Source organism: Stenella coeruleoalba, assembly GCF_951394435.1.
Source record: "Stenella coeruleoalba genome assembly, chromosome: 13".
Lineage (NCBI taxonomy): Eukaryota > Metazoa > Chordata > Mammalia > Artiodactyla > Delphinidae > Stenella > Stenella coeruleoalba.
The window spans coordinates 28,078,784-28,097,814 of NC_137159.1; the positions used below are offsets into that span (position 1 = coordinate 28,078,784).

General features: G+C 44.4%; 1 protein-coding gene across 1 annotated transcript; it reads left to right on the plus strand.

Annotated features, from left to right (window-relative positions):
• The first annotated feature begins 15,839 nt into the window (after positions 1 to 15,839).
• On the plus strand, positions 15,840 to 18,289 carry EGR4 (early growth response 4). Its single transcript, XM_079940993.1, has 2 exons — positions 15,840 to 16,141; positions 16,541 to 18,289. Exons 1-2 carry the CDS (start codon positions 16,006 to 16,008, stop codon positions 17,854 to 17,856), a joined length of 1,452 nt encoding a protein of 483 aa, XP_079797119.1. The 5' UTR covers positions 15,840 to 16,005; the 3' UTR covers positions 17,857 to 18,289.
• The last annotated feature ends 742 nt before the right edge of the window (positions 18,290 to 19,031 follow it).

A 19,031-nucleotide genomic window follows, 5' to 3' on the forward strand; every position in this document is an offset into this window, starting at 1 on the left:
CCCGTGTACCGAAAAAAAAAAAAAAAACCAAACAATTAAGAAAATGGTAATAGGAACATACATGTCGATAATTACCTTAAACATGAATGGATTAAATGCTCCAACCAAAAGACACAGGCTTGTTGAATGGATACAAAAACAAGACCTGTATATATGCTGTCTACAAGAGACCCACTTCAGGCCTAGGGACAGATACAGACTGAAAGTGAGAGGATGGAAACTCACATTCCATGCAAATGGAAATCAAAAGAAAGCTGGAGTAGCAATACTCATACCAGATAAAATAGACTTTAAAATAAAGAATGTTACAAGAGACAAGGAAGGACGCTACATAATGATCAAGGGATCAATCCAAGAAGAAGATATAACAATTATAAATACATATGGGGCTTCCATGGTGGCTCAGTGGTTGAGAGTCTGCCTGCCGATGCAGGGGACACGGGTTCGTGCCCTGGTCCGGGAAGATCCCACATGCTGCAGAGCAGCTGGGCCTGTGAGCCATGGCCGCTGAGCCTGTGCATCTGGAGCCTGTGCTCCACAACGGAAGAGGCCACAACAGTGAGAGGCCCATGTAACGCAAAAATAAATAAATAAATATATGCACCCAACATAGGAGCACCTCAATACATAAGGCAACTGCTAACAGCTATAAAAGAGGAAATCGACAGTAACATAATAATAGTGGGGGACTTTAACACCTCACTTACACCAATCGACAGATCATCTGAGCAGAAAATTAATAAGGAAACACAACCTTTAAATGACAACAATAGACCAGATAGATTTAATTGATATTTATACGACATTCCATCCAAAAACAGCAGATTTCACTTTCTTCTCGAGTGTGCATGGAACATTCTCCAGGATAGATCACATCATGGGTCACAAATCAAGCCTCAGTAAATTTAAGAAAACTGAAATCATATCAAGCATCTTTTCTGACCACAACGCTATGAGATTAGAAATCAATTACAGGGGAAAAAAATGTAAAAAACACAAACACATGGTGGCTAAACAGTATGTTACTAAATAACCAAGAGATCACTGAAGACATCAAAGAGGAAATTAAAAAATACCTAGAGACAAATGACAATGAAAACATGACATTCCAAAACCTATGGGATGCAGCAAAAGCAGTTCTAAGAGGGAAGTTTATTGCAATACAAGCCTACTTCAAGAAACAAGAAAAATCTCAAATAAACAATCTAACCTTACACCTAAGGGAACGAGAGAAAGAACAAACAAAACCCAAAGTTAGCAGAAGGAAAGAAATCATAAAGATCAGAGCAGAAATAAATGAAATAGAAACAAAGAAAACAGTAGCAAAGATCAATGAAACTAAAAGCTGGTTCCTTGAGAAGATAAACAAAATTGATAAACTATTAGTCAGACTTAACAAGAAAAAGAAGGAGAGGACTCAAATCAACAAAATTAGAAATGAAAAAGGAGAAGTTACAAGAGACACCGCAGAAATACAGAGCATCCTAAGAGACTACTACAAGCAACTCTATGCCAATAAAATGGACAACCTGGAAGAAATGGACAAATTCATAGAAAGGTATAACCTTCCAAGACTGAACCAGGAAGAAATAGAGAATATGAACAGTCGAATCACAAGTAATGAAATTGAAACTGTGATTAAAAATCTTCCAACACACAAAAGTCCAGGACCAGTTGGCTTCACAGGTGAATTCCATCAAACATTTAGAGAAGAGCTAACACCCATCCTTCTCAAACTCTTCCAAAAAATTGCAGAGGAAGGAACACTCCCAAACTCATTCTATGAGGCCACCATCACCCTGATACCAAAACCAAACAAAGATACTACAAAAAAAGAAAGTTACAGACCAATATCACTGATGAATATAGATGCAAAAATCCTCAACAAAATACTAGCAAACAGAATCCAACAACACACTAAAAGGATCATACAACATGATCAAGTGGGATTTATCCCAGGGATGCAAGGATTCTTCGATATATGCAAATCAATCAATGTGATACACCATATTAACAAACTGAAGAATAAAAACCATATGATCCTCTCAATAGATGCAGAAAAAGCTTTTGACAAAATTCAACACCCATTTATGATAAAAAAAAAAACTCTCCAGAAAGTGGGCATAGAGGGAACCTACCTCAACGTAATAAAGGCCATATATGAAAAACCCACAGCAAACATCATTTGCAATGGTGAAAAACTGAAACCGTTTCCTCTAAGATCAGGAACAAGACAAGGATGTCCACTCTCACCACTATTATTCAACATAGTTTTGGAAGTGCTAGCCATGGCAATCAGAGAAGAAAAAGAAATAAGAGGAATACAAATTGGAAAAGAAGAAGTAAAACTGTCACTGTTTGCAGAGCACATGATACTATACATAGAGAATCCTAAAGATGCCACCAGAAAACTACTAGAGGTAATCAACGAATTTGGTAAAGCTGCAGGATACAAAATTAATGCAAAGAAATCTCTTGCACTCCTATACACTAATGATGAAAAATCTGAAAGAGAAATTAAGGAAACACTCCCATTTACCATTGCAACAAAAAGTGTAAAATACCTAGGAATAAACCTACTTAGGGAGACAAAAGACCTGTATGCAGAAAAGTATAAGACTTTGCTGAAAGAAATTAAAGAGGATACAAACAGATGGAGAGATATACCATATTCTTGGATTGGAAGAACCAATATTGTGAAAATGACTATACCACCCAAAGCAATTTACAGATTCAATGCAATCCCTATCAAATTACCAATGGCATTTTTTACAGAACTAGAACAAAAAATCCTAAAATTTGTATGGAGACACAAAAGACCCCAAATAGCTAAAGCAGTCTTGAGGGGAAAAAACACAGCTGAAAGAATCAGACTCCCTGACTTCAGACTATACTACAAAGCTACAGTAATCAAGACAATATGGTACTGGCACAAAAACAGAAATATAGATCAATGGAAAAGCATAGAAAGCCCAGAGATAAACCCATGCACCTATGGTTAACTAATCTATGACAAAGGAGGCAAGGATATACAATGGAGAAAAGACAGTCTCTTCAATAAGTGGTGCTGGGAAAACTGGACAGCTACATGTAAAAGAATGAAATTAGAACTCTCCCTAACACCATACACAAAAATAAACTCAAAATGGATTTGAGACCTAAATGTAAGACTGGACACTATAAAACTCTTAGAGGAAAACATAGGAAGAACACTCTTTGACATAAATCACAGCAAGATCTTTTTTGATCCACCTCCTAGAGAAATGGAAATAAAAACAAAAATAAACAAATGGGACCTAATGAAACTTTAAAACTTTTGCAAAGCAAAGGAAACTACAAACAAGACAAAAAGACAACTCTCAGAATGGGAGAAAATATTTGCAAATGGATCAACGGACAAAGGACTAATCTCCAAAATATATAAACAGATCATGCAGCTTAATATTAAAAAAACAAACAACGCAATCCAAAAATGGGCAGAAGACCTAAATAGACATTTCTCCAAAGAAGACATACAGATGGCCAAGAAGAACATGAAAAGCTGCTCAACATCACTAATTATTAGAGAAACGCAAATCAAAACTACAATGAGATATCATCTCACACCAGTTAGAATGGGCATCATCAGAAAATCTACAAACAACAAATGCTAGAGAGGGTGTGGAGGAAAGGGAACCCTCTTGCACTGTTGGTGGGAATGTAAATTGATACAGCCACTGTGGAGAACAGTATGGAGGTTCCTTAAAAAACTAAAAATAGAATTACCATATGACCCAGCAATCCCACTACTGGGCATATACCGTGAGAAAACCATAATCCAAAAAGACACATGCACCCCAATGTTCACTGCAGCACTATTTACAATAGCCAGGACATGGAAGCAACCTAAGTGTCCATCAACAGATGAATGGACAATATATACAATGGAATATTACTCAGCCATAAAATGAAACAAAATTGAGTTATTTGTAGTGAGATGGATGGACCCAGAGACTGTCATACAGAGTGAAGTAAGTCAGAAAGAGAAAAACAAATATCATATATTAACATATATACATGGAACCTAGAAAAATGGTACAGATGAACCGGTTTGCAGGGCAGAAATTGAGACACAGATGTAGAGAACAAACATATGGACACCAAGGGGGGAAAGTGGCAGGGGGTGGGGTGGGTGATGGTGTGATGAATTGAGAGATTGGGATTGACATATATAAAATAATATGTATTAAATGGATAACTAATAAGAACCTGCTGTATAAAAACAAATAAAATAAAATTCAAACAAAAGGTCCTCTATGATCCTGAGTCTGCAGCCTGACCCCACTTCCCCACTTCCTAGCCTCTTTTACACCTTATGCTCCAGCCATCATGGCTTTCTGTCAGTTCCCTGAATCCTTCTCTCTCCTCCACCCCTCTTTCTCTTACCTTCTGGCCTTTTCACATGCTATCCCTTTGCCTAGAACATTCTCCCCATGCAACTTTTCCTTTTTTCTTGGCTAACATTTTACTCAACTTTCTGGTTTCAATTAGAATGTCACTTCCTTGAGGAAGCTTCCCCCAAATTTCTTGGCTAGATAACTACCTTCTGCCTCATTCTATGATCCCAAACCACCCTCTCCTTCCCCTAGTTTCACATGCATCACACATTTCTGTAATAATCTACTGAAGTATTGATAAGCTAAGTCCTCAATAAATAAATGAGTGAAGGAGAGCAAGGATTAGAAGAAAAGAGCTAGTCATAAAATTTTGGTCATGGGTTGGATAGGGAGGGTAAGAGGGAGACGCAAGAAGGAGGGGATATGGGGATATATGTACATGTATAGCTGATTCACTTTGTTATACAGAAGAAACTAACACAACAATGTAAAGCAATTATGCTCCAATAAAGATGTTAAAAAAAATTTAGGTCATGGACGTCAGAGTATACTATGAAGCTACAGTCATCAAAACAGTATAGTAATGGCACAAAAACAGACATATAGATCAATGAAACAGGATAGAAAGCTTAGAAATAAACCCATGCACTTATCTACGACAAAGGAGGCAAGAATATACAATGGAGAAAAGACAGTCTTTTCAGTAAGTGCTGCTGGGAAAACTGAACAGCTACATGTAAAATAATGAAGTTAGAACATTCTGTAACACCATATACAAAAATAAACTTGAGATGGATCAAAGATCTAAATGTAAGATCAGATACTATAAAACTCCCAGAGGAAAACATAGGCAGAACACTCTTTGACATAAATCACAGTGATATTTTCTTTTTTTTTTTTTTTTTTTTTTTGATTTTTTTTTGATTTTTTTTTTGATATTTTTTTTTGATTTTTTTTTGATATTTTCTTTTGATCCAACTCCTACAGTAATGGAATTTTTTTTAAAAAAGGGACCTAATTAAACTTAAAAGCTTTTGCACAGCAAAGGAAACCATAAACGAAACAAAAAAGACAACTTATGGATTGGGAGAAAATATTTGCAAATAATGCTACTGACAAGGGATTAATTTCCAAAATATACAAACAGCTCATACAACTTAATATAAAAAATACAAAACAATTTTAAAAATGGGCAGAAGAGGAACTTCCCTGGTGGTCCAGTTGTTAAGACTCCATACTTCCACTGAAGGGGGCACAGGTTCAATCCCTGGTTGGGGAACTAAGATCCCATATGCTGTGTGGCGTGGTCAAAAAAAAAAAAATGGGCAGAAGACCTAAATAGATATTTCTCCAAAGAAGACATACAGGTGGCCAACAGGCACACGAAAAGATGCTCAATATCACCAATTATTAGAGAAATGCAAATCAAAACTACAATGAAGTATCACCTCACACCAGTCAGAATAACCATCATTAAAAAGTCTACAAATAATAAATGCTGGAGAGAGTGTGGAGAAAAAGGAACCCTCCTACACTGTTGATAGGAATGTAGATTGGTGCAGCCACTATGGAGAACAGTATGGAGGTTCCTTAGAAAACTAAAAATAGAGTTGCCATCTGATCCTGCAATCGTGCTCCTGGGCATTTATGTGGAGAAAACTCTAATTTGAAAAGATACATGCACCTCAATGTTTATAGCAGCATTATTTACAATAGCTAAGACATGGAAGCAACCTATGTGTCCACTGACAGATAAATGCATAAAGAAGATGTGGTACATATATACAATGGAATATTACTCAGCCACAAAACAGAATGAAGTAAAAAAAAGAATGAAATACTGCCATTTGTATGGACCTAGAGATTATCACACTAAGTGAAGTAAGTCAGAGAAAGACAAATATCATATGATATCATTTATATGTGGAATCTAAAAAAATGATACAAATGAACTTATTTACAAAACAGGAAAAGACTCACAGACATAAAAAACAAACTAATGGTTACCAAAGGGGATGAGGCAGAGATAAATTAGGAGTTTGGGATTAACATCTACACACTATTATATATAAAATAGATAAACAATAAGGATCTACTGTACAGCACAGGGAATTATATTCAGTATCTTGTAATAACCTCTAGTGGAAAAGAATCTGAAAAAGAATATATATATATGTATATGTATATACATATATATACACATGTATATGTGTGTGTGTATGTGTGTGTGTGTGTGAATCACCTTGCTGTACACCTGAAGCTAACACAATGTTGTAAATTAACTATACTTCAATTTTTTTAATGGTTTTTTTAAAAAGCCATGTGGAGCAGAAAAATGGGCTGGCTAAGCAAGCCCTACACAAATTCCTTACCCACAAAAATAATGAGATATAATAAAATGGATGTTGTTTTATACAGAAAAATAAATTCAGGTCATGGTGACCAGTCCCACCCCCATATAAGGAGGTGCCCAGAAAACATAGGGAGCACATCTGGGCTTGTCAGGATTATCCACTATTTCCTTTTTTTTTTTTTTTAACATCTTTATTGGAGTATAATTGCTTTACAATAGTGTGTTAGTTTCTGCTTTATAACAAAGTGAATCAGCTATACATATACATATATCCCCATATCTCTTCCCTCTTGTGTCTCCCTCCCTCCCATCCTCCCTATCCCACCCCTCTAGGTGGTCACAAAGCACTGAGCTGATCTCCCTGTGCTATGCGGCTGCTTCCCGCTAGCTATCGATTTTACATTTGGTACTGCATATATGTTCATGTCACTCTCTCACTTTGTCACAGTTTACCCTTCCCCCTCCCAGTGTCCTCAAGTCCATTCTTTAGTAGGTCTGTGTCTTTATTCCCGTCCTGCCCCTAGGTTCTTCAGAACCTTTTTTTTTTTTTTAAGATTCCATATATATGTGTTAGCATACAGTATTTGTTTTTCAGTTTCTGACTTACTTCACTCTGTATGACAGACTCTAGGTCCATCCACCTCACTACAAATAACTCAATTTTGTTTCTTTTTATGGCTGAGTAATATTCCATTGTATGTATGTGCCACATCTTCTTTAGCCATTCATCTGTCAATGGACACTTAGGTTGCTTCCATGTCCTGGCTATTGTAAATAGAGCTGCAAAGAACATTGTGGTACATGACTCTTTTTGAATTATGGTTTTCTCAGGGTATATACCCAGTAGTGGGATTGCTGGGGTGTATGGTAGTTCTATTTTTAGTTTTTTAAGGAACCCCCATACTGTTCTCCATAGTGGTTGTATCAATTTACATTCCCACCAACAGTGCAAGAGGGTTCTCTTTTCTCCACACCCTCTCCACCATTTATTATTTGTAGATTTTTTGATGATGGCCATTCTGACTGGTGTGAGGTGATACTTCATTGTAGTTTTGATTTGCATTTCTCTAATGATTAGTGATGTTGAGGATCCTTTCATGTGTTTGTTGGCAATCTGTATATGTTCTTTGGAGAAATGTCTATTTAGGTCTTCTGCCCATTTTTGGATTGGGTTGTTTGTTTTTTTGATATTGAGCTGCATGAGCTGATTGTAAATGTTGGAGATTAATCCTTTTTCATTTGCTTCATTTGCAAATATTTTCTCCCATTCTGAGGGTTGTCTTTTCATCTCGTTTATGGTTTCCTTTGCTGTACACAGCTTTTAAGTTTCATTAGGTCTCATTTGTTTATTTTTGTTTTTATTTCCATTTCTCTAGGAGGTGGGTCAAAAAGGATCTTGCTGTGATTTATGTCATAGAGTGTTCTGCCTATGTTTTCCTTATCCACTATTTCTTAACTGGATATACTGCTTCTCACATCACCTCTCATTGCTACAGAAAGTGCACAATTGTGCTTCGGCTGCCTAATTTGTTAATTCTAGCTCTCAGTCCTCAGACTGTAGGTAGAGCAGATAACATACTCCCATTTTCACAGGTGAGGAAATGCAAGCACAGAAAGATTGGGAATTTGTTCAAGGTCACAGAACAAGCTAACAGCAGAGCTGAGTTGGAATCTGCTCCCCTGACTCCAGGCTTGAGGTCACTACTCTATTACGGGATTCTCTATGACCCTGCAGGCCGTGTGTGCCTAGTCTGGCTTTCATGGGGACTGGATGTAGAAGTCCTGTTGACGTTCCCTCCATTCCCTACCTCCCTGTTTCAGAAACCTCCTGTACATGATTGATAAATCCGGTTCTGTTCTGGGCCCCAGCTTGCTGCTATCTGGGCAGGGGCCCCTGGGGCCTTCCCCCTCATGCCCTGACTGAGGAAAGGTCCCTGCTAGAGTCTTCACATGGCACACCACATGCATGTGCGGGACCCACTGGTTGCCAAGCCAAATATGGCTCCAGATTATTCTAGGAAACAAATACATTGTTTTGCTTTGGATTGCAGGAATTGCTAATTAGGGCTTTTTATTTTGGGCAGTGCTCCTTGGAGCTCGCAGACAGATGGAGTATGCAACTTGCTCCAGGGGCATTGTTAAGCAGAGGGAAATATCCACTTCTGCCCCCATTATGAGAACCTGCAGAGCCCACTGCTGCCCAGCTCCTGCCCTCAAGACCTGAGATGGAGGCCTCTTGGGAGGCTTCCTGGCTCCCACTGGTTTCCCCTTCTCCAGGAATTGCTCTCAAAACCCAAGTGTAAGCCCCTAGTGGTCTTGTCAGGTATATTACTCTGACCCCTAGCCAGATCATTGTCCTAGGAAGGACAGCAGAGGTCTTTCCTGGGATCTCCTACCTGGAATTGAGAATGAGAACCCACTCATCACAGGAGGTGGGCATGGAGAATACAGAATCTGCTAGTGGCCAGGGTTTCAGTCATCAGTAGGAGAAAAGAGGAAGAGCTGAAAGTATTTGAAAAACTCTTTGCCTCTGGTTCCACTAGCTCCTGACACCAGCTGTGTCCGTACTCCCTTGCAGGTTGGTTGGTTGATACTCCCTTGGATTCTGTGAGCTGATAAATTCTTTTCTTTTCTTTTCTTTTTTTGTCTAAACTAATTCAGGTTGCATTTCTATCACTTGCAAGCAGAAGCCTAGATTAGTGGTGGACAGTGTTCAGGGACACACAGAGGACTCAGGCTATGGCTCAGTGGCCCAGCTGTAGATTAACTGCCTGAGTATTTTGGAGTTATGTTGTCAGATCCAAGTACACTGACTAATCTACTTCAAAGCAGTTTAAGGAACCCTATTACAAGATGGGAGAGGAGAGATGATAAAAAATAGGAGATGAGCGCAGGTGAGAGGAAGCAGGAGGAGGCCAGGGAGAAGAGAAGCACACCAGGTTGGTTTAATGGGCTTCTTTCTGATTCTGCTTCTGTTCTAGAGCTATAGGCCTCTCAGTCTACTCTCAGCCTCTTTTTCTCCTTCTCAGCTCATGAATTGAAAACCAATGTTCTGAACACCATTACCTAATCAGATAAAAACACATATCAAGATCCAAGTCCATTACTGCCCATGAAGGGAGAACCAGGCTTAGAGACAAAGGGGTGGTGGGAGGCTGATTCCAAATACCAGGGTGGGTAGCAGCATGGAGACGTCATTCTGTCCATCCCCCTGCCTCTGACCCTCCTAGAACCCATTCTAGTCACACCTCTTCTGTGATCAGCTCTGTCCAATGTTGATTTTGCCCAAGGAGGAATGTAGAATGGAAGATAAGAGAAAGGATAACCTCCCTCTCTCCTGTGGGAGAAAAGCTTAGAAGCTGCTTTGGAAGAAACTAAGAAGCTTTTCCTGAATGGTTTGCAGCTGCCTTGTTCTCCTCTCCACCTCCCCCACGACCCAAACTAGAAAAAAACAAAACTAAGGAGGGTGCAGAAGCCCCTATACCCCATGTCCCCACGCCAGTCCACGTGAGAACAGCTTCATCTCTAGTGCCCAGTGCGGGGTTTTAAGTAGCATGAGGAAGGCTCCCACTCAGATGTCTTTGGGTGAGGCATTAGGCTCCTAGATCACAGAAAAGGAAATAAAGAGCAAGGCCCTGTGAAAAGTACCTTGTCTTTACTGATAACTTTTAGAATGCAAATTTAAATATCACAGGGATACCTTTTTCTGCTTACCAGTTGGCTCTCATGTGCTGCTCTCTGTTCTGCAAATTGGAACAATCTTTTTAGAGGAAGGTTTGACAACATATATAGTACTTTTAAATATTTCTACCTTGACCTAGGAATTCTACTTTTTGGAATCTATTCTATGGTTATGGTTTGTATATTATGGCTATACAAATCCTGGCACTCTCATTAATCTTAACCTTGTACACTCGGATAAGTTTCTTAACCTCCTCATGCCTCGATTTCCCCATCACTATCTCCATGAAGTAGAGATAGTAATAGTACTTAGCAAGTTGTTGTGAGGATTAAATTGTGAGTATATGTAAAGCTCTCAATACCCAGTTAATAGTGCCCACAGTAAGTGGTATACAAATGTTAGCCAGCATACTGTATTATTATTACCCTTATCAGTACACCAAGTATACATAAAGGGCTATGCACAGCCAGATTCTTCATAATAGTGAAAAAAAGGAACTATCGAGTTAAAAAATTAGGTACATCTACATGATGGAATACTCTGAAGCAATTGTTATTAATACTATAGATTAGTCTGTACCATGATTGGGGGAAAAAAGAAACTGTTCAAGGTACAATGTCAAGTTAGTTACAAGAGTATATATAGTATGATACCATCGGGATCAAAATGATGAGGATAACGACGCTACAGCTGAATAGATGAATGTTGAATGAATATGCATGAAGAAAAATCTATAGGAATCGACCTAAAACTTTTAAGCTGTATATATCTGGGTAGAGAAGGGAAAGATATTTGCACTTTTTGCATTATAAATTTTAACATGTTTGTCTTTTTCCAGCGAGCCTATGTTACTTGTGTGGTCATTAAGAAAAATAATAGTAGTGAGAACCCAAACCACAAACCAACAACTGAACATGGTCAGGGAAGAGGGAGGGGACAGAGAAGGACCCTGATGATGGGTACCTTGCCTCAGGGACAGATATTGGGCTCCTTCTGGCCTAGTGGTCAGTGAAGCCTAGGGGCACCGCAGGGTCTTGGGGACAGGAGCTGTGTACTGCAGAAGTTGCAGCTGGAGGCAAACTTCATCTTTGCTACAGCCTCAATGGCCTTATTCTGTGTTAGTCTGATGTCTGGATCTTGCCTCTGCCCATGCTTTTAAATAAATCCTTTAGGGAGAGAAAATGAGAGGCAGTGGAAGGGGGTATGGGAGAGAAGAAGAAAGGAGAGGAAGAGGGGCCAGAGGAGAGAGAAGAGGAAGAGAGGAAAGAAAAATGCTACGTGCCTGCATCTCCATGGCCCCAGGAAGTGGGACGTGGAGCTGCTCCTCAGCATTCTGTGCCAGGAGTCGCCATGGAGACTGAGCGCTGGCCTCTACGTGATTAATACTCTGAGGCAGCTGTCTTCTTGGAGTCTTTTAAAATATACACTATTATTTGAACACAATGATATTTAGAGCAGAAAGATCAAGGTGGGGAGTGGGGGAGGAGACAGTTGCATTACCAGAATGATGACAGGGGCTGGGCTCTTCCCAGGAGACAGAAAAGGGAGGCTTACTTCTCTGATCCCTCTCCTTCTGCCCTCCCCAGAGCTTCCAGTCTCATCCACTGCGACATGAGCATCAGCATCCAAAGGGCCCATGCAGCGCCCCTGGCACAGGGCTGTATTCAATGAACATTTGATGAATGAATTTGTTCATTCATTAATTCATTCAGTAATTGTCTATTCGGTGCTTGTCTAGAAAGTAAACTCTCCTTCCATCACCTTTTCCCATGGAAATCCAAAATTTCCTCTCAGCCTCCCCAGGGTCACATACACACCATCACCACCACCACCTTTCACAATGGCTCCCAAGAACCTGGAATGCTCTCCTCCTCAGCACGTGTCTGATGCGACCCACAGTGTTCCTAATGGCAGTCACTCCAGAGAATTCTTGCAGGGATGGAAACCAGCCAGATGGAGTTTGCACATTTGAAAATCTAGAGGAAGATTCTCCACCTAAAGCCATCTTAAAGTTAAACTCTTTGTAAAATGAATGATCTTTTCCTAAATTATCTTGTGGAGTAGGCTAGCCTGGGCTTGACTCTCAGTTCCACCACTGAATAGAAGTATAGCCTTGAGTGAGTTGTTTAACCTTTTCAAGTCTGTTTCCTCATCTGTGAAATGGGTCTTAATTTCCCTATTCCATAGAGCTTTTGTAATGATTAAGTGATATGTTTGTAGAGTGCTCAGTGTATGAGATTTTCCTCTTGTGTGTAAATTCGTGTTTTTATATTTGAAGTGTGAATTAAAGTAGAGCTCATAGATCTAAACTCCTCTCTCTTCCATGCCCACCCAAAGACCTTTATTCTATCTGGGCCCAGAATCTTTCTTTTCTTTTTTTTTATCTTGGTCATGCCACGCAGCTTGCAGGATCTTAGTTCCCCGACCAGGGACTGAACCTGGGCCACAGCATTGAAAATGCCAAATCCTAACCACTAGACCACTAGGAATCTATTTTTAAGCTGTTAAAATTTGGGAGTAAGATGGACTGAGCTGGGAAGGGCTACAAAATGCCCATTCCCTCTTTATATTCCCTCCTCCTCCTCAAGGAGCCAAATGTAGATGCAACTGCCCTCCAGAGGTAACCATCCCATGTGCGAGAGTATGTGTATGTGTGTCTGCTGAAGGTGAGGGGCACAGGGGTAGGAATATGGGCCAGCCCACATCCAGAGCACAAGCTGTGTCCCCCACCTCCTCTCCTATTCCCTCTTTCCTCCCCAGCTCTGCCTGCAGGCCTGGCCTCTAACAAGAGGAAGCTGGACCTTTGTCTTAACACAGACCTAGCCCAACTGCCCTTGGCAAAGAGCAGTAATGGCCTGGGAACGTGCCAAAGGAGTAGGAGAATTATCCATGACTAAGAAGGAGGAGGAATGCCGCGGCAGAGGGAAGAACAGCAGAGGGATGGAGAACCTGGGGCTGGCCAATCTGGCCTGACGGGGCAACCTGGCGAGCCCTGGACACCGGCCTAGCCAAACTCCTCCACTCCCCCTCCCTCCCAGGCAGCAAGATGCCAGCATGGATTTGAGACATGTGTGCCCTGTATGTCTGGTGTGGGATCACCTGGCCTTAGCAATGCATTTGGATTAGAATCAAACCCAGAGTCTGAAATACAGTATAAAGGACATGCTGCCCTGTGTGTCTAATCCTTACAGACAAGTGCTGGGTTTCTGCATTTCCTAAATGGAAACACATGTGCTGCTAACATAGACCTATGTCTGTGGCATTTGTTAGGTCATGCTGCACGTGCATGATTTCCAGACACAAGAGGATAAATGCAGGTGTGTCAGCATGTATTTTGCAGGTGATTATGTGATGACATATTCTGTGAACACACTTGTAGCATTGTTTTGGGGTGGTGGGTAGGGCAGCTAGGGATGGAGATGGATCTCACAGTGCAGCTAGCAATGGAGATAGGTCTTACAGTCATTGTAGAATAAAAACCAAAATCCACCTTCTGGTCCATAGTAAGCACTTAAGGAATGAATACTGAATGAACAAACATTGAGAAGCTGAATGAATGAATGTTTGCAAAATGAACACAGGGTGAAAGACCTGAGAATTTGGTGGAGTTTGGGCATTCTTGGCACTCTTCCTTGAAAAAGGAGGCTGGGCAAGGGGGGCTGGGAGATACACTGCCAGTCATGCTGTAGCCCATCACCCCTGAACGGCTTTGTGCCCATTCCTAAGAAAGTAGAGAAGTAAGAGGGAATCCCAGCCCTGCCCCTCCTACCTTCTGGCACCCAGAGTCCCAAGAATTGATGCTCTTCATAAAAAAAACATACTATCCCATGTATATACCTAATCCCCTAATTTGGTCCAGAAAGGAGTTAAGTGAACTATAACACAAAATAAAATGAAAAATTTAAAAAGATGAGAAGATAAAACAAAGGGAAAACCATAGCAGAAGAGAGATGAGATCAGGAGAGTAGGCAGGCTTCTTTGCAGGGGTTGACTAGCCTTCTGCAGCCAATATCCACGGCTTCCATAAGGGTATGAAATATATTTTTTAAGTTTTTCAGAAGCAGCCCAATTATTCCAGGAACTGATTCCAGGGAAATATAGCCTGTAGATTCTCCGTGTGCTCCTGAGAACAACACCCCTAGAGTAAAGCCATTTATACAAAGGTAGGAAAAAAAGTTTACTACACAAGCATCTCACACCCTGTAGGTGAGAGAAGAGGGAGCAGGAATTGGCCTTACTTCTCTGGAGGACAATTGCCAGTTGTATCAAAATTTTACATACTCTTTGACCCAGAGTTACACTCGTTGGAATTTATCCCACAGATATATTCACATTTATTTACTCAAGGACTACAACAACGATGACAAGCAAAAGGTTGGAAACTTCCTATACGTTAATGGATAGGGGACAAACTTACCTCCCTTACAGTGGAGTACTATACAGCCTTAGAAAAGAATGACCAACCTCTCTGTTTGGACATGGAGCAATCGCTCGGCTATTATAAGCGGGGGAAAATTCTATTGCAGGACGGTGTGTATGCTTGCAATATGCATAATTTTTTTCTTAAAGAATACACAGGAAATTTAGACGTGGCTACCTCAGGAGGGAGGTGAGTAGAGAAAAGAGAGACTTTTAATTTTCAATTTATACCTTTCTGTGCTAATTGACGTTTTCTCTCACGATATGATCCTTTTTAATTTAAATAAGTTATTTTTCCTAGAACAAGCTAAACAACAAAAGACTATTAAGAATATGAAAAACACACAGATGTGAGCAAATAATGAATAATGGCAATAATCCCTACGGTTTATTGAGTGCCCCGTGCCTAGAATTTCATATGCTCTAACCCAATTAATCTTTATAGCAAATTTATAAAGTAGACGTACGTATCTCCATTTCACAGGTGAGGAAACTGACGTTCGGGGAGATGAAATGACAGAGCTAGAAGGTGGCAGAGAGAGGATTCGAGCCCAAACTGTGGAAACCCTAAGCCCACTGTTTTTCCTAACCGTCCTTCGGCCTCTCCCTCCAAGAGAGAAGTGCACTTACTTGACGTCCGGACCCAGGCGACGCAGCGCCCCAGCCAGGCGCACCCGCGGTCCCGGCGCGCACGGTGCTCCACGCTCAGCGAGTGCGCGCGCACGCAGCGGCGCGGGCCCGGCGGTGGCTGTGGCGAAGACGTCACAGCCCGAGTTTTCCTTTTCGGGAGTCCCCGGTACACATCCTGTGTCCATGTTTGGGCATTTACGTCACGGCGGCTGGGCCGGGGCCTCCCGAAATGGCAGTGGCCCTGGGAGTCGGAAGCCCTGAGCCAGCGCCGCCGCTGCTATATAAGTGGGGGGGCCGCGGGTTGGGGGAGCCCGGCTGCGCTTTGGACAGGCGAGGAACCGCCACCCGAGGCGGGTCCCAGCGAGCAAGGGCGCCTCGGCCACCACCACCCCCAACCCTTTCCCAGAGGTGAGAGCCCGGAGCCAGGAGCCCGAGAGCCTAGGTCTGCGAGGCGCTGGGCGCCCCGACTGTCGGCCTCCCGGCCATCCGTGCGCCCCCAAGCCCAGCGGGCGAGGCCCCCGGAGCCCCGCAGCCGCAGCCGAACCATGCTCCACCTTAGCGAGTTTTCTGGCCCCGACGCGCTCCTGGTAAAGTCCACCGAGGGCTGTTGCTCTGAATCCAGTACCGAACTGACCCGGCTGCCCGCCAGGGACCCACCCGCAGCCGCCGGCTATCCCGGAGGTAAGGAGCGCGGCCAGGGGTGCTCAGACGGCGGCGCAGCGCGGGGACGCAAGGTGCCTGAGAACAGGCAGGGACTGGGACGCTGGAGCTGTGGGGCTAGGGGCGGAAGGAGATTCGGGGTCCTGTGTGTGCGTACCCCCAATGCCACCCCCACCAGGCCTCCAGCGCCTCCGCAGGAACCTGTGCGTGTATCAAGGCATCCTTTTGCCTTTGCACGTGTGTTTTGCGTGTGCATGTTTGTATGTGCGTCTTGGGGCGTATGCTGGCTCCGGCTGGATCAGAATGTGCAAAAGGCACTTTGTGTGTGCCAGTGCGCACCAAGGGCTTCTTGCGTAGGGGCTGCGGGCTCCGAGGCACGGCCTTTGATGTGCGCGGAGCTGATTCCTGCTCCCTCCTCAGCAGGTGACTTCTTGAGCTGGGCCTTGAGCAGCTGCGGCGCCGGGGGGGACTTAGCCGATTCCTGCTTCCTGGAGGGGCCTGCGCCCACGCCTCCTCCCGGCCTCAGCTACAGTGGTAGCTTCTTCATCCAGGCAGTACCCGAACACCCGCACGATCCGGAGGCACTCTTCAACCTCATGTCGGGCATCCTAGGCCTGGCACCTTTCCCGGGCGCTGAGGCGGCAGCATCCCGGTCTCCTCTGGACGCCTCTTTTCCCGCAGGCTCCGACGCCTTGCTGCCGGGACCGCCAGACCTTTTCTCCCCGGATCTGGGCGCTACCGTCTTCCCAGAGGCGTTCTGGGAGGCCTCACCCTCGGCGGGCGCCCCCTCACAGTGCCTGTATGAGCCTCATCTCTCCCCACCCGACGTTAAGCCCGGCCTCCGGGCTCCTCCGGCTTCTCCTGCGCTGGACACTGCCTCTGCCTTCAAAGGTCCCTACGCTCCATGGGAGCTGCTCTCAGCCGGGGCGCCAGGGAGCTGTGGGTCACAGGGAGGCTACCAGGGCGCCCCGGAGGCCCGTTTCCCCCCGATGGGGGCCAAGATTGAAGACCTGCTGTCCATCAGCTGCCCCGCGGAGCTGCCGGCTGGCCCTTCCAGCAGACTATACACCACGGGGGCCTACGATGCTTTCCCACTGGCCCCGGGTGACTTAGGGGAGGGAACCGAGAGCCTCCCGGGGCTCCTGACCCCTACTAGTGGGGAGGGAGGGAGTAGCGGCGAAGGCGGAGAGTTTCTAGATGGTACACAGCCTGAGCTTTCCCCGCTGGGCCTTCGCAGCGCCGGGGCGGACTTCCCAAAACCTCTGGTGGCGGACCTCCCCGGGAGCAGTGGCGTGCCTGAGCCTCCAGGACCGCCGCCGGTCCCATTCCCCACAGCCAAGGCGCGGCGCAAGGGGCGCCGAGGCGGCAAGTGCAGCGCACGCTGCTTCTGCCCTCGGCCGCACGCCAAGGCATTTGCTTGCCCGGTGGAGAGCTGTGTGCGCAGCTTTGCGCGCTCTGACGAGCTCAACCGCCACCTGCGCATCCACACGGGCCACAAGCCGTTCCAGTGCCGCATCTGCCTCCGCAACTTCAGCCGCAGCGACCACCTTACCACACACGTGCGCACCCACACAGGCGAGAAGCCCTTTGCCTGCGACGTGTGCGGCCGCCGCTTCGCGCGCAGCGATGAGAAGAAACGGCACAGCAAGGTGCACCTCAAGCAGAAGGCGCGCACCGAGGAGCGGCTCAAGGGCCTTGGCTTTTACTCGTTGGGCCTCTCTTTCGCTGCGCTGTGAGGGTGAAATGGGTTTGCACATTGGGGCGCCGCAGTCCGGCGCGCACGAGAAAACCTGCCCACCCCTCCCCGCTCCTCTGCCCACTTTCTTCCGGCACGCCCTAGGGCGGGCCTCTGGTCTGGCTTCTAGTTCCCTTGAAGCGCCCGCCGCACACTCTCCGTACAGCACTAGCTCCACGGACAGCTCCCGCGGTCCGGGCGCTGTCTTCCGAGTCAGCCGCGCTTTGGAGGGAAGTTCTCTCAGGCCACCCACTGAGTAGGCACTTCCCTGGGACTTAAGACACTCTTTTGTAATGGCGCACGCCCCACGCCCTCTCCTAGACCCCCAGAGACGGGTAGGGGCAGAGCCGAGCTGGTCTCGCGCGGGATTTTGTACAGCAATGTCGTTTTCAGCAGCCGTTGGTTGTAACGTTTTGCTTTGGGGTTATTTCCTTTTTTGTTGTCGTTAATTTTTGTAAAGCAGACGCTACTCTCAAGCAGTTGACAAAACTGTTTATTTTTGCAATTAAAATTATTGTGCTAAAAGCTTACTGAATCTGCCATCCAAGCTCCTGACCATTTCCCCACCCACTCCCCCAGGAGTATATGTGCCAGAAGAGAAGGGAGATCCTCACGCTCATGGCATCATTACACACCTACCGTCAGGCACTTTGGCACGTGGTAGGCATTCAATAAATGTGTACTGAATTAACAAATGAATTTAATCACAGCTGACCTAAGGGTTCAAGGTGTTTCTGGAACTTTCAGAGTGGTTGAGAGGCTTAGGTATTAAACATTGTGCATATATTATCCTCCTCAGTCCTCACAATCCTGAGTGCAGCATGGGGAAGCAAAGTACATAACTTGCTGGGTAACCCAGCTAGGAACAGACAGGGTCAAACTCAGATCTGTCTGGCTCCAAAGCCAGTGCTTTTTTTCCCAACCCCAGAATGGCGGCACCTCAGCTTATCAGCACTGTTTGGAAAGGCATCCAAGAGGTGAAATAGATTTGGCAACTAGAGGGAGCTCCAGGCAGTAGCAACAGCAGCAAAAGACTGCAGTATTTCAGTGCTGTTTGTGAACACCCAGAGCTTTGGGTATCACAGAGGCTCCAGCCAGTGCCTTTGCATCTGTATGAGAATCACATGCTGTCAGGCCCAAAAGGGACTCAGCATTCAGCTAGACCGTTGATGGGCA